At 38.0% G+C, this 12,997-nt stretch overlaps 1 protein-coding gene across 3 annotated transcripts in view; it reads left to right on the top strand.

Annotated features, from left to right (window-relative positions):
- LOC140142583 (macrophage mannose receptor 1-like) overlaps positions 1-12,997 on the top strand; it is a 139,924-nt gene that overhangs the window by 27,566 nt on the left and 99,361 nt on the right. Inside the window, exon 1 of one of the 3 annotated variants that reach the window (XM_072164580.1) lies at positions 1,770-1,831. The exons of 1 other annotated variant lie outside the window; for it this stretch is intronic. In XM_072164580.1, coding sequence (XP_072020681.1) covers positions 1,807-1,831 — 25 coding nt within the window. In that variant the 5' untranslated portion in view covers positions 1,770-1,806. Of the gene's footprint in view, positions 1-1,769; positions 1,832-4,909; positions 6,199-12,997 lie in introns of those variants that run through there. One more of the 3 variants, XM_072164578.1, reaches the window with a different exon arrangement.

The following is a 12,997-nucleotide window of genomic DNA, read 5'->3' as shown; positions in this document are numbered from 1 at the left end:
AATTACAACACATTGTCTATGGAGCAGTATAATACACATAATCATGCATAACTCGCAAACGCAAAATCGGAATCAACTGAAATTTTGGGAATAAGCTTTTTTCGTGGATATCTACTGAAAAATGTCATAAAAGAGGATGCTGCTAGGATCACGAAATCCTCCTTTAAATGATGTTAATCCAATGAAATATAAAAGGTCCTCAAAAGAGCTCCTCAATAGGCTACTTTTTTACACCATGCATTGTTTGTCAAGTGTTGTTGTGATGATAATAATGTCAATATCCTGGTGCATTCTTACATAGGCTAGAAAATCTACGGTGTATTTGATAGATTTCATGGCAAAGCTACACAAAATTTAACAAAATGTGCATAAAAAAACCGTTTGATTAGATCTTCTTTATTAATTTTTTATTCTGCTATATTAAAGACATAATTCAAACGTAAATGTTTTGCACAAAAATGCTTTATATTTGAATATATGAATTCAAAACCCACCCAAGTCCATGGGAAGTGATTTTGAGAAAAAACCAGTGTATCATGTTAATTCCTTCAGTTAGATTTACCTGGTCCATATTGTAAGTTTTACGTGCAAATGAGTTGGTTAAACTGTATTAGGTATGACAATGAGCATTTCAGGGACTTCGTGGGGTTCATTTTAAATTTTGGACTTGGGTGTTTTTTTTAATCATATACAAAGACAACAATGTTGGAATGAGATTACCACTAGTAAGATAATACAAAATAAAGCACACAGGTATGTATAATGTTGATAAGGGTACTGACATGTAATATAAACCACACACTTTCCTTGATTAAACCCATTTTGTTTTCAAGTCATTATCCAGCAATGAAAGTGTTACAAGTGGACTTTTATAAATACTGGATTTCAATCAATGTATTACAAGACTAAAATCCTGAACTTAGGTGGTTCTTTCATACATGCTATTTTTCACATGCTCTATAGACACAGAGGATGAATTTGAGTTGTTCTTTCATACATATGACAGGCCTATGTATAGCAACAATCTCCAATGCTTAACTCAATTTGGCCAAAGTATGGACTTGGGTGGGTTTTGTATTCATATATTCATTTGTTTGACGCGTTATCATTACTCGTGATTACGTGGGGTCATCTACAATACGGTCTGATAGGCGACACCCGAAATCATGCGATTATCCAATCGCGTCTACGAACTACTCCCACTAAATAGCTAAGAATAAGAAATCCAACATCGCGTTGCTCTCAACTTGAGACGAGACACACTGTAGGAATTTCGCGGTAGTTTTCAATACAATAACTTTCTAATTATGCAATATTTGCTATATAATGCATTTTGAGCAGCCAATAATGGACGTGTATCTTTTCTATTTCTTTTATCTTAATAGCATTCGAATTTATCAATTGTGCGAAAATTAAGGAATCGAATATAATCAACAACTCTACAACCTGATTACACCACGCAACCAGGGCCGCCGCTAGAGGGGGTATGACACCCCCAATACACAATTTTTGTCGGCAAAAATTGACTGCTGTCGTCAAATCATATGTTGGCAAATTGCAAGAGTCATATAAACGATTAACCCGTTACTAAATAATGCTGTTGTTACGTAATAGATGTTACACATTAATATGTTATACTATAATAGTAGTAACTGATTTAAAAAAATTGACTTTTTTTAAAACCTCAACCACCCCCCCCCCCCCCCTTTTTTTAAGATTCTTGAGCGCCGGGTCAACAATTCACAAAATATTTCCGTCTGCAAAACATGCTGTACACCCCCTGGTTTAAGGACTACCCAACACCCCATGCACTGGGTTAATTGTGCAGCAGGTAAGCAGTGTGAGTAAATATGACACCACTGCTATGCTTCATAGAAGTGCATGGTTAAATTTGAATTTGTACAGTTATATTTACATTAAAAACGCTATGAACATGCTGGTCGATTTCACATTTTATGTTATCTACAGAAGGTGTAAATTATCCTTTAAACACACATCACTTTTGTTCTGAAATCGACCAAGTAATAATGACACACACACAATTCTAAAACAACATCTTTTGCACAGAATTCAATGGGATTTGAAAAGTAAAGTGGCAGTTGAAACTCTAGTGATAACACTTTTGCAATGCATGATGGGGCTTCCGTAAATCATCCTCTGCCCTGAATCATTATGGTCTAGCGACGCCCCTGCACACAATGTTTAAAACACGATGAGCTCTTAGGGACGCACCATTAGATTCTCAGGGGGGGGCATGGGAGTTTGGGTCAGGCAGAATTTTTTTTTAAGCCGCCGAAGGCGGCGGAATTTTTTTTTTTCGCTTCCAAGAGCTCAATTTTTTTTTTTTCGCCGCCTTCGCCGGCAAAGTTATTTTTTTCAATTTTAATGTACATTTTATACAAAGTTGGGTGGGGAAATTTTTTTTTACTCATCAGTGAGGCAAAATTTTTTTTTCGTCTCACTAGTGGGCAAAGTTTTTTTTTTTTCTCACTAGTGGGCAAAGTTTTTTTTTCAAAAACTCCCATGCCCCCCCTGGAAATCTAATGGTGCGCCCCTTACTTAACTGAATGTGTTGTCATCTCACATGGTTGCATGATTTGTGTTGCTTATCCTTATGTGGATAGCATGTAATCTGATATAAGAATTGAAAGTACCAAAAAAAGGAACCAATTGATTATTGTTGGTAAATTAGTTCATGACTCTGTCATCGGTGAATAATGTCAAGGTTGCAGTGCAGTAATTTTGTATGTTAACTATCTTGATTATTGGCGGGAAATATACATTTCAGCACGTAAAATTTGTCATGGAACTAACTCGTGTTATATTATTGGCAAGTGTAACTGTAAGTAACCTTTCCAGGTATATGAGATTCAAAGCCACGAAAGGACACTCTCTTCTTTTGTATGCTTGTTTTTTTCATCTTCCACGAATCGTAGGGGAGGGGTGCAATAAAAGTATTATGGGAATGCCCCCCAATTTAGACGGAGCGGAGTTATATATTGCTTGCGCCCCTACATGTTAGGAAATAGTGTGCCGATGGTGTAAGCCCGGGGTGTAAGCGTGTCACTGCAGTTCATTACGCGTTGCGTTCAAGTTTACAGAAAGTTAACGTTGGCACCATAATACCAAAGGCGTATCTCCACTGTAATATACTCAATTGCTGCTGATTAATAATGATAACAATATCAAGACAAGAAGTTCGTGTTTATAGTTAACATTATTCAAACTGGTGACTGATACGGCATGGGAAGTTTATATAGGGGCCCAGTGGTTAAAAAACGGACAGGAACAAACGAGGCTTCCGTTTTCAAGAATTCAATTTACAACTTCAGTCAACAGAGGTGATTTTGAAGCTTTTTGAATGATTTCGTTTCTTTTTTTAATGGGCGTTTTCAAGTTTGGGGTTTATCAGCCTCATTCAATCTATTGTCCCGTCTTGAACAATGCAATTATTGTAATTCGTATTGAATTTAGTTTCTAGATGGTTGTCGCCCACTGCACACAGAAACCAAAACACATAGCTTTCAGGTATCATGTGTAACTTTAGCGAATACGTATTATTCCAGAATTTTCCCCACCAGTCCCAAGTACAGGGAATAAAAAAAGAATAATACAACTTCATCACGATGATACCCCGCACTTTAATGCACGGAGACGAAAAACAAAATCCTGAAAACGTTCATACCTAACCTAATTTGCACTGAGTTATATAAATATTTGCTCTAAATATTCACCCCCACCTCCCCCACCCACACACCTTTACACAAAATGTCAAGAATAAAAATCCGCATGTCGCATTGTGGTTTTCAGGCCATCTACAGAAAACAAAAACTTATGTTTTTGTTATCCTGATAGTTATTTAGTCTATACACCTATCCGACTTCGCCATTACTGCGGTGTCCCCGATGTAAAACTGCGGTGTCCCGAGGTCGGGGGTTCTATCCATTATTTATTGTGTGCTATACAGAATTGTACCCGGGAATTGTACACAACAGTGATATTCAATACACAATCATGAGTATTGAATTACGAATTAAATCTCCCGCTCTGGTACATCTGTGTTGCCGTCAATAGAGGGCCAAATACAGTAAACGCTTCTCGGATTGGTGTATAGGTTTTACGTGACACCACCAATTCACCATGTACCACCACGGTATCTCCGAAGACGCACCTGTCGAACACTCAGATTTGTCGCATGACATCACCACACACCTCTGCGTAATCATGGTCATACAGAAGGCTTAAGTTGTGTTCTACGAACACCGTCTAGTGTTAATTTAAATGTATTTTGAATTTCACAGTGGTTGTGTTCTGACACCAATTAAAATTGCGGAACTGCCTTTGAACATCCGATGGTAATCTTCTGCGCAAACCGCGACACTATTTGCTGAATACATAATTATTCTGTTTCTCACCACAATATCCGAGTAATTCTCTTAAGGGTAAAGGGGAAAGGTTGCTTCATAAAAGGAAGGACCCTTCAGAAGAGGGGAAACACTCTGTGAACTGATTCAAATTAGTAAATTAATATACAAATTATGTTGCATTAAAAACCTCAAATGCCTATAAAATGCCTTTAGTATTGACAGTGATGATGTCAAGCCAATCTAAACCCTGATCATAGAGAGTCAGGGGGAAAGGTTGCATGGACTCATCATGGCGTTACTATAGTATGAGAAAGTTCCGGGCGGAAGTAGCTTGTTACCTACTAACAGCAAGTATATGGCAAATAGCGTTCGACGAAATTTTATGTTGGCAAGTTTTTAATATGACAGTTAGTCTGTCCACTATTTGTGACTGTTAGTTGAAGTATTAGGTCGAGTTGATTCATTTGTAAAACCCTTCTTACGCAAGGAGAGGGCGCTTTTCACAAAGTTCGTGCCAACCATAATGTAAAAACTTCATACTTTGAATTGCGTTGAACAAGAAATAATACATTACAAATTTTATGAATAGAAATTTCCTGGAAAACAAGAGTTCCCTTTGTAGGATATCGTTCAGGAAAAGTCGATTTAAATGTGATTTCTTCATAGTTCTTGTTGACGGAATTGAAAATGTGAGCGAGGCGACGTAGTTTTTGACGTGAGTCTGCTATAAATACTGAATGGAATAGGGTCAAAGAATAAAGTTAAGATAGGCATCAAAAGCAAATGATTTGTAACGTTGGTGGTTTACACTTTAGCGCCGAGGATTTTATGGAACAACACGTTTAGTTGTCATCACGATTGACGAAGCAAATAAACATTGGCAAGAGCAGCTAGAAGAAGATCCTGGATTCATTACACACTAAGCTACGCGGACTACACCGCTATTCAGTTTCGTCAGCACTGAAAAAGTTTTAGTACATGTGCTCCTTCCGTGCGTGATTGATATTTTTAGCGGGAAATGGCCCGCAGCATGTAGAGATCACAACATCGAAATTGCTCTGTTGAGACAATGTGGCTACTTACTTGTGTTTATTCTTCAACTTTTGAGCCAAAAGTTCCATCTTGATTCGGACTCGACTGTATGCATAAAATTGTCAGTGTCTTTTAAAATGGGCAAATGGCAGAAATCTTGCACTAATATTTGCCTCTCACTAAGGTTGTGCTGTGGAGGTGCGAAGCAAGCCCGTGAAGCAAGCAATCACCCAATGGCTAAGGGAGCCGCCAAAGGAGCCGCCAAAAGTCACTAACGATAAAGAGATCGACATTGCATTTGCCGACGATACGTGAGACGATAAATTAGTGGAATTTTATATCTTACTCAATACCGTGGAATACATAATTGTTTTGCCTTTTGTTAAGGCAGCAAAAACCAAAGAAAATATGGAAATAAGGTGTTCTTGCGCACTATTAGACTTCGTTATGGGGAAGGCAAAACTACGGGAATTGGGAATATTGTTATTGTTATTCTCGTTTTGTTGGAGTGAACAAAATACATTTCAAGCTCCAGATAGAACTGCGCATCAAAATGCAGATACGAGAAGTAATTTTGAGCCTCCGAATTTGGAAGCAAACACTAAAGGTATATCAGACAGGAATAGTGGTGTAAGAATGGTTTTGGATCTAACATCTAGTCCGACTGAACCGAGTCAATTAGTTACTGCAAAGGCTACAATTACTACAACACTGCCAAAACATGTTGGAATTACAGAAACAATGTTGAACTACAGCACGGGAACACCGTTAACAACAACAATTCAACGGGACGTATACGGTAAGAGTAACCATAAAATATTTATTCATTTTGCTCTTTCCTTTTCTACTGGTTTTGTTTAGTTTTTCATCCCATATCGTCACATTGGAATTTTGCAAAGACTATTTCCCGCGCTTAAAGACCTTAAAGTTGGTCGAAATTCAAAAAAAATGAAAAAACGGTCGCTAGATATTTTTGTCTAGTTTTTAAAAATTAATTTTAAAAAAATTGGCTCAAGATTTTTTTTTACGTTGCACGAAAAAAAAAAGTGGGCCAAAAAACGTTTTTTTTGGATTTTTGGCCAAAAATGAGCATTTTGGCCCAAATTTGACCTCACAGATGAACTTATCAAGTCTTTGCCATTCTAAATACGTATACTTTTATATACTTTAGACTAACAATTTAGCAGTTATGAGGCCCGAAAGTTTCCATAATTCCAGGGTTCAGACCAACCTTAAAGACCCATTCAAAATTAAAATTGTTTATAAATTGCTTAAAGGTGAAGGATAAGTCATTCAAATTGTCATTTGGTATTTTTGAAATGAAAAATTTGGCAAAACACAAAGAAAACAGTTAGTATTAACAAAGTTAAAGCCCCATTCAAATACATGTAGCTAATTTAGATACTGTCAGTATCTAAATTGCAGATTCATGTAAATTCCTTCCGGCTTTCGGCTGAACCACTGTCAGGCTATGTTTACATATTTATGACAATGACAAATGTACCCAAATCTGAATTTGGATGATTTTTACGATCGTACAGATGAGCAAATCACTGAATGGGCCTTTAAAGACACTCTATTTCCCGACCTTACGCGTTCGGTCCAGAGTCATAGCCGCATTGGATCTTTCGTCATTACCTAATATGGTTATAAAGCATTCCATTAAAACTCGATAATAATATTTTTAAAAGCACACCAAACAATCGAACTAATTTCTGTATACGCTGCGTGGCGTAACGTGCACGAAACGTCAACATTACGCACCACTAACGTCATTTACGTTGCTGGGCCCGTCTATATCACGTTACCTTAATTACTAGTATTTGAAACAAACTTTATAAACGTTATCCTTTAGTCCTTTCTTTCCCGACATTGCCAAGCGAGATGACAAGACTGAGTTTCTAGGAAGTTGAGCGTGATCATCAAAATAGAACATGAAATATTTTGCGCAAATTGTCGAATGTTACTTTGATAAAAGCGTAATGAATGACCAAACTGACCCTTCCTGTAAAAGATTTTCAACAATAACAATAAACGGAATTTATATAGCGCCTTAGCATAATTATGAACAAAGCGCTTTACAATGATCTTAAAAAGTACAACTTACACTACATCTTAGGCTACAATAAAATGTACATCTTAATTAAAAATAAAAACTTAGGTTGGAAACAAATGGGTTTTCAGATTAGATTTAAAAGTGGCCAGACTAGGTGAAGTACGAACATCAAGTTTTATAAGCTTTTATAGGTAATTGGTTCCAGAGAGCTGGCACAGAATTGCAGAAGACATTATTCCCATATGTTGTGTGAGTTCTATATATTACACTCAAGCAGACTGCCGTCAGCATGTGATCGTAGGAACATACCATCAGAAAATGTGTGAGTTATTAGGAGATTTTGTATGTACATGATGCAGTCATGGTCCATGGCAAAGGCGATTCGACCTTTGTGGCATTAAACCCAGTTAACAGGAAATTAATCCAGTAAATCGATTCAGTAAAGCAAATAAGCTCATGCATTCGATCACTAACGGCAACCAACTTCGGTCGATTACCCCAGCTGCAGCGTGTGTAAACTCTAATTTGCATAGAGGCTGTACGTGAAATTATTGATTGGCTCCAAACAAAGGATTTGAACCGGTGCACGTAATCATGGCGCAGTGCAGTCCATTCAATCAAATGTTGTCATCAACCTATTTGATCGCAGTGCATTGTTATGTGTGTGAGACGAACTGTCGCGGTTGATTGCAATCAAACAAACGATGTCTTACGTATTACTTTGTTCCGTGATGAAAATCGTGATGTTTTATTTAATCACTCTCGAAAAATGTATTTCTTTTGTAGGTCTATTACTTTGTTTTGTGATGAAAATCGTGATGTTTTATTTCATCACGCTTTAAAACAAACGATTTCTCATGTATTACTTTGTTTCGTGATGACAATTTTGATGTTTTATTTCATCACTCACGAAAAATTGATTTCTTATGTATTACTTTGTTTCGGGATGAAAATCGTGATGTTTTATTTCATCATCACGCTCTAAAACAAACGATTTCTTATGCATTATATTTGTTTTGTGATGAAAATCGTGATGTTTTATTTCATCACGCTCTAAACAATAATTATAGTTACATGCATTTCAAGAAAAAAATCTTATTAAAACGGTAGGCCCTATGTTGTTTAGAAAAATTGTAGAAAGTGATGATGATGATGATGTCGATGATGATGATGATGATGATGATGATGATGATGATGATGATGATGATGATGTCTCCAAAAGTGTCCCGGTTTGTTTTTCTTGCCCTAAATCGTGCGTATCTATTAATAAGGCACTTCAATAATCAATAATCAGTCCCGTGACGGCCTCCACTAACTAGCTACTAACTTGGGTTTATGGGCGCTGATATTTCATGTTCACTGTCACTTATTTATCAGAAAAGTGCGACCCTTTGTCAATCACCTACAGTACCCAATTTCGGCATATATAAGACACTCATCATGATGATTGCCAGAGAATAGTTAAGATGTAGCTTGTACCGTTTTTTTGTGGCATCCTTCAGAAGTGAGCAGTCCGATACCAATATTTTCGGTCAAATCTCCATTCAATTAACACGGGGAGTTGGCTAGCTATGCCTTGCCCTCACTCATATTTTACAAAAGTGCGACTATTTCTGAACATCTAACCTAGCTGTAATTTTAGGTCATGTTAGAGAAATATATTTGCTAGAAGTTTGGAGAATACCTAACATATTGGCTGGTTATTTTTCACACAGTGATGTTAACTAGGCAAGTGCCCATTCTTGCAACGTACATCATTTGTAGGGGTCACGCGTCAATGGTGAGAGCACTGTGTATTGTGTATAGGAAAACGGACAGTAACTGCAGTATGACACGCAAGCTGACTTAGACCAGCTACCTAAATCCTGCAAAAGAGAAATAAGAGCTAAGTTAAAATCGGCATCAACATTGGCCTTGTTACACAGCCGTGACGTTAGTCACGGCTGTGTCTTTTTTCTTACAGGTTCTTTCTGCCGACCACTACATTTGCTCTAGCACTCACATGCTTACACCGATTTGGACCTAACTTGGTCACAATCATCATTTACCATGCCCCTACATGTCACATGAAACTCGTGGGGTCAAAGGTCACGCTGGGGTCATAGGGGTCAAAACGTGATGTCATCTAAAAATGCTTCTTCTCCTACAGATTACGTATGACGGTAAACCCACTTGCACACATGCATTACTATTACCCAGTGTCTATGGGGTCCTCACAGATTTGGGGTCAAAGGTCATTAAGGGGTCACTTCCGGTATAAAACGAAAAACCTTCAAAAATTTTATTTGCTAAGAAAAACATAGGACAGTAACGGTATGTTCACACATAAATTGTAATTACCCTGTGTATATGTGGTATTTTTATATTTAGGGTCAAAGGTCATTAAGGGGCCACTTCCGGTACAAAACGAAATACCTTTAAAATGCTTCTTCTCCCACAAATTACGTCGGACAGTAACACCACTTGCATACATGCATTGTTATTATCCAGTGTCTATGGGGTCCTCACAGATTTGGGGTCAAAGGTCATTAAGGGGTCACTTCCGGTATAAAACGAAAACCGTCAAAATTTTTATTTGCTAAGAAAAACATAGGACAGTAACGGTATGTTCACACATGAATTGTGGGTACCCAATTCATATGTGGTATTTTTATTTGGGGTCAAATGTCATTAAGGGGTCACTTCCGGTCTGAGACGAAAAACCTTCAAAATGCCCTTCTGTCACAAGTAACATAGCAAAGTGGTGCCACATGCACCCATGCATTGACATTAGCCAATGTCTATGGCCGTTTTCATATATTTTGGGGTCAAAGGTCATTAGGGGTAACAACACGGCTGTGTTCGTGGGTTAGACCACAGCTTAGTCTAGTTACACAGCCGTGACGTTAGTCACGGCTGTGTCTTTTTTCTTACAGGTTCTTTCTTCTTTCTTTCTTTCTTCTTTACACAGCCGTGACGTTAGTCACGGCTGTGTCTTTTTTCTTACAGGTTCTTTGCACAGCCGCCATCGGCGCTGTGCATTCTTTTTACCGCGTTCTTCTTCTTTCTTCTTCTTCTTTCTGTCAACATCATTAAATCAACCATCGTAGCCACATGCTTTCAGCCATGTTGATCATAGTTGGTCACTGGGACTATTGGGTGGTGCCACATATGTCACATGATCAACTTCCGATCAAATGTCATCCACTTCCGGTCAGTGGCCAAAACGTGATTTTCACTAAAATGCTACTCCTCCCACATATAACATACCATCGTGACGTCACTTGCACACATACATCACCTATAGCCAGTGTCTAAAAGTCCTTCACAGAATTGGGATCAAAGGTCATTAAGGGGTCACTTCCGGTAAAAGTCTGAAAAATTTGTAAAAAATATTCAAAAAATCACTGTCTTTACATATTACATAGCAGAGATCGCCATTAGCACACATGCATCGCTACTAGCTAGGGTCTTTAGGATGCCTACAGTTTTGGGGTCAAATGTCATTAAGGGGTTACTTCCGGTCAAAAATCAAAATTATCAAAAAAGTTTAAAATTTTTATCTCAAAATGTAAACAGACCAGAGTAATATAATCATCATACATGAATTAGTGTTACCTGATGTATGCATGGTATTTTTATTTTGGGGGTCAAAGGTCATTATTAAGGGGTCACTTCCTGTTTTTAGCTAAATACCTTTAAGAATTTTTATCTCGACAACTAAACAAAGTAGAATTTTTTATTTAAAATTGGAACAATGCATTTTGTCGGTGTACATAAGGTTTTTTTTTCATTGAGGTCAAACGTCATTAAGGGGGTCAAAAGGTCAATCATAAATTTAAAAAAATCAAAATCCATTTATAAATTCCGATTAAGCTGGAATTCACCAGGAATATTCCTTATGACATCCTGAGCAGTATGTAATATTTTGCGGGGTCAAAGGTTATTAAGGGATCACTTCCGGTTATCAACAAAACCGCCTGGTGGCTGTGCTCGCGGTCGCAGGTGACCGCAACCAATCAGATCTCGTTCTTCTTTCTTTCTTCTTTCTTCTTCTTTCTGCCGACCACTTCATTTGCTCTAGCACTTACATGCTTACACCGATTTTGACCTAACTTGGTCATAACCATCATTGACCATGCCCCTACATGTCATATGAAACTCGTGGGGTCAAAGGTCACGCAGGGGTCATAGGGGTCAAAAACGTGATTTCAACTCAAAATGCTTCTTCTCTCACAGATTACATAGGACGGTGACACCACTTGCACACATGAATTGTTATTATCCCGTGTCTATGGGGTCCTCACAGATTTGGGGTCAAAGGTCATTAAAGGGTCACTTCCGGTATAAAACGAAAAATCTTCAAAAATTTTTATTTGCTAAGAAAAACATAGGACAGTAACGGTATGTTCACACATAAATTGTAGTTACCCTGTGTATATGTGGTATTTTTTTATTTAGGGTCAAAGGTCATTAAGGGGCCACTTCCGGTATAAAACGAAATACCTTTAAAATGCTTCTTCTCCGACAAATTACGTAGGACAGTGACAGCACTTGCACACATGCATTGTTATTACCCAGTGTCTATGGGGTCCTCACAGATTTGGGGTCAAAGGTCATTAAGGGGTCACTTCCGGTATAAAACGAAAAACCTTCAAAATTTTTTATTTGCTAAGAAAAACATAGGACAGTAACGGTATGTTCACACATACATTGTAGTTACCCTGTGTATATGTGGTATTTTTTTATTAAGTGTCAAAGGTCATTAAGGGGCCACTTCCGGTACAAAACGAAATACCTTTTAAATGCTTCTTCTCCCACAAATTACGTAGGACAGTAACACCACTTGCATACATGCATTGTTATTACCCAGTGTCTATGGGGTCCTCACAGATTTGGGGTCAAAGGTCATTAAGGGGTCACTTCCGGTATAAAACGAAAAACCTTCAATTTTTTTTATTTGCTAAGAAAAACATAGGACAGTAACGGTATGTTCACACCTGAATTATGGGTACCCAATTCATATGTGGTATTTTTTTATTTGGGGTCAAATGTCATTAAGGGGTCACTTCCGGTCTGAGACGAAAAACCTTCAAAATGCCCCTTCTGCCACAAGTAACATAGCAAAGTGGTGCCACATGCACCCATGCATTGACATTAGCCAATGTCTTTGGCCGTTTTCATATATTTTGTGGTCAAAGGTCATTAGGGGTAACAACACGGCTGTGTTCGTGGGTTAGACCACAGCTTAGTCTAGTTCTCTCTCCTTCTTCCCCACCTCTTCCCTTTTCTTTTTGTCTCCTCTAACTCTCCCTCTCATTCCCATAGTTTAAAATATTTGCTATCTTTCTATTTACAAGCCGACGTCAAACGTCGGCTTGTGCTGTCTCTTCTCAATTCTTCTTCTTCTTACACAGCCGTGACGTTTAGTCACGGCTGTGTCTTTTTTCTTACAGGTTCTTTCTGCCGACCACTACATTTGCTCTAGCACTCACATGCTTACACCGATTTGGACCTAACTTGGTCACAATCATCATTGACCATGCCCCTACATGTCACATGA

Source organism: Amphiura filiformis, chromosome 20 (genome assembly GCF_039555335.1).
Source record: "Amphiura filiformis chromosome 20, Afil_fr2py, whole genome shotgun sequence".
NCBI classification, from domain to species: domain Eukaryota; kingdom Metazoa; phylum Echinodermata; class Ophiuroidea; order Amphilepidida; family Amphiuridae; genus Amphiura; species Amphiura filiformis.
Note: the sequence above shows the minus strand (reverse complement) of the source record. Positions and strands in the feature narration are given on the sequence as shown.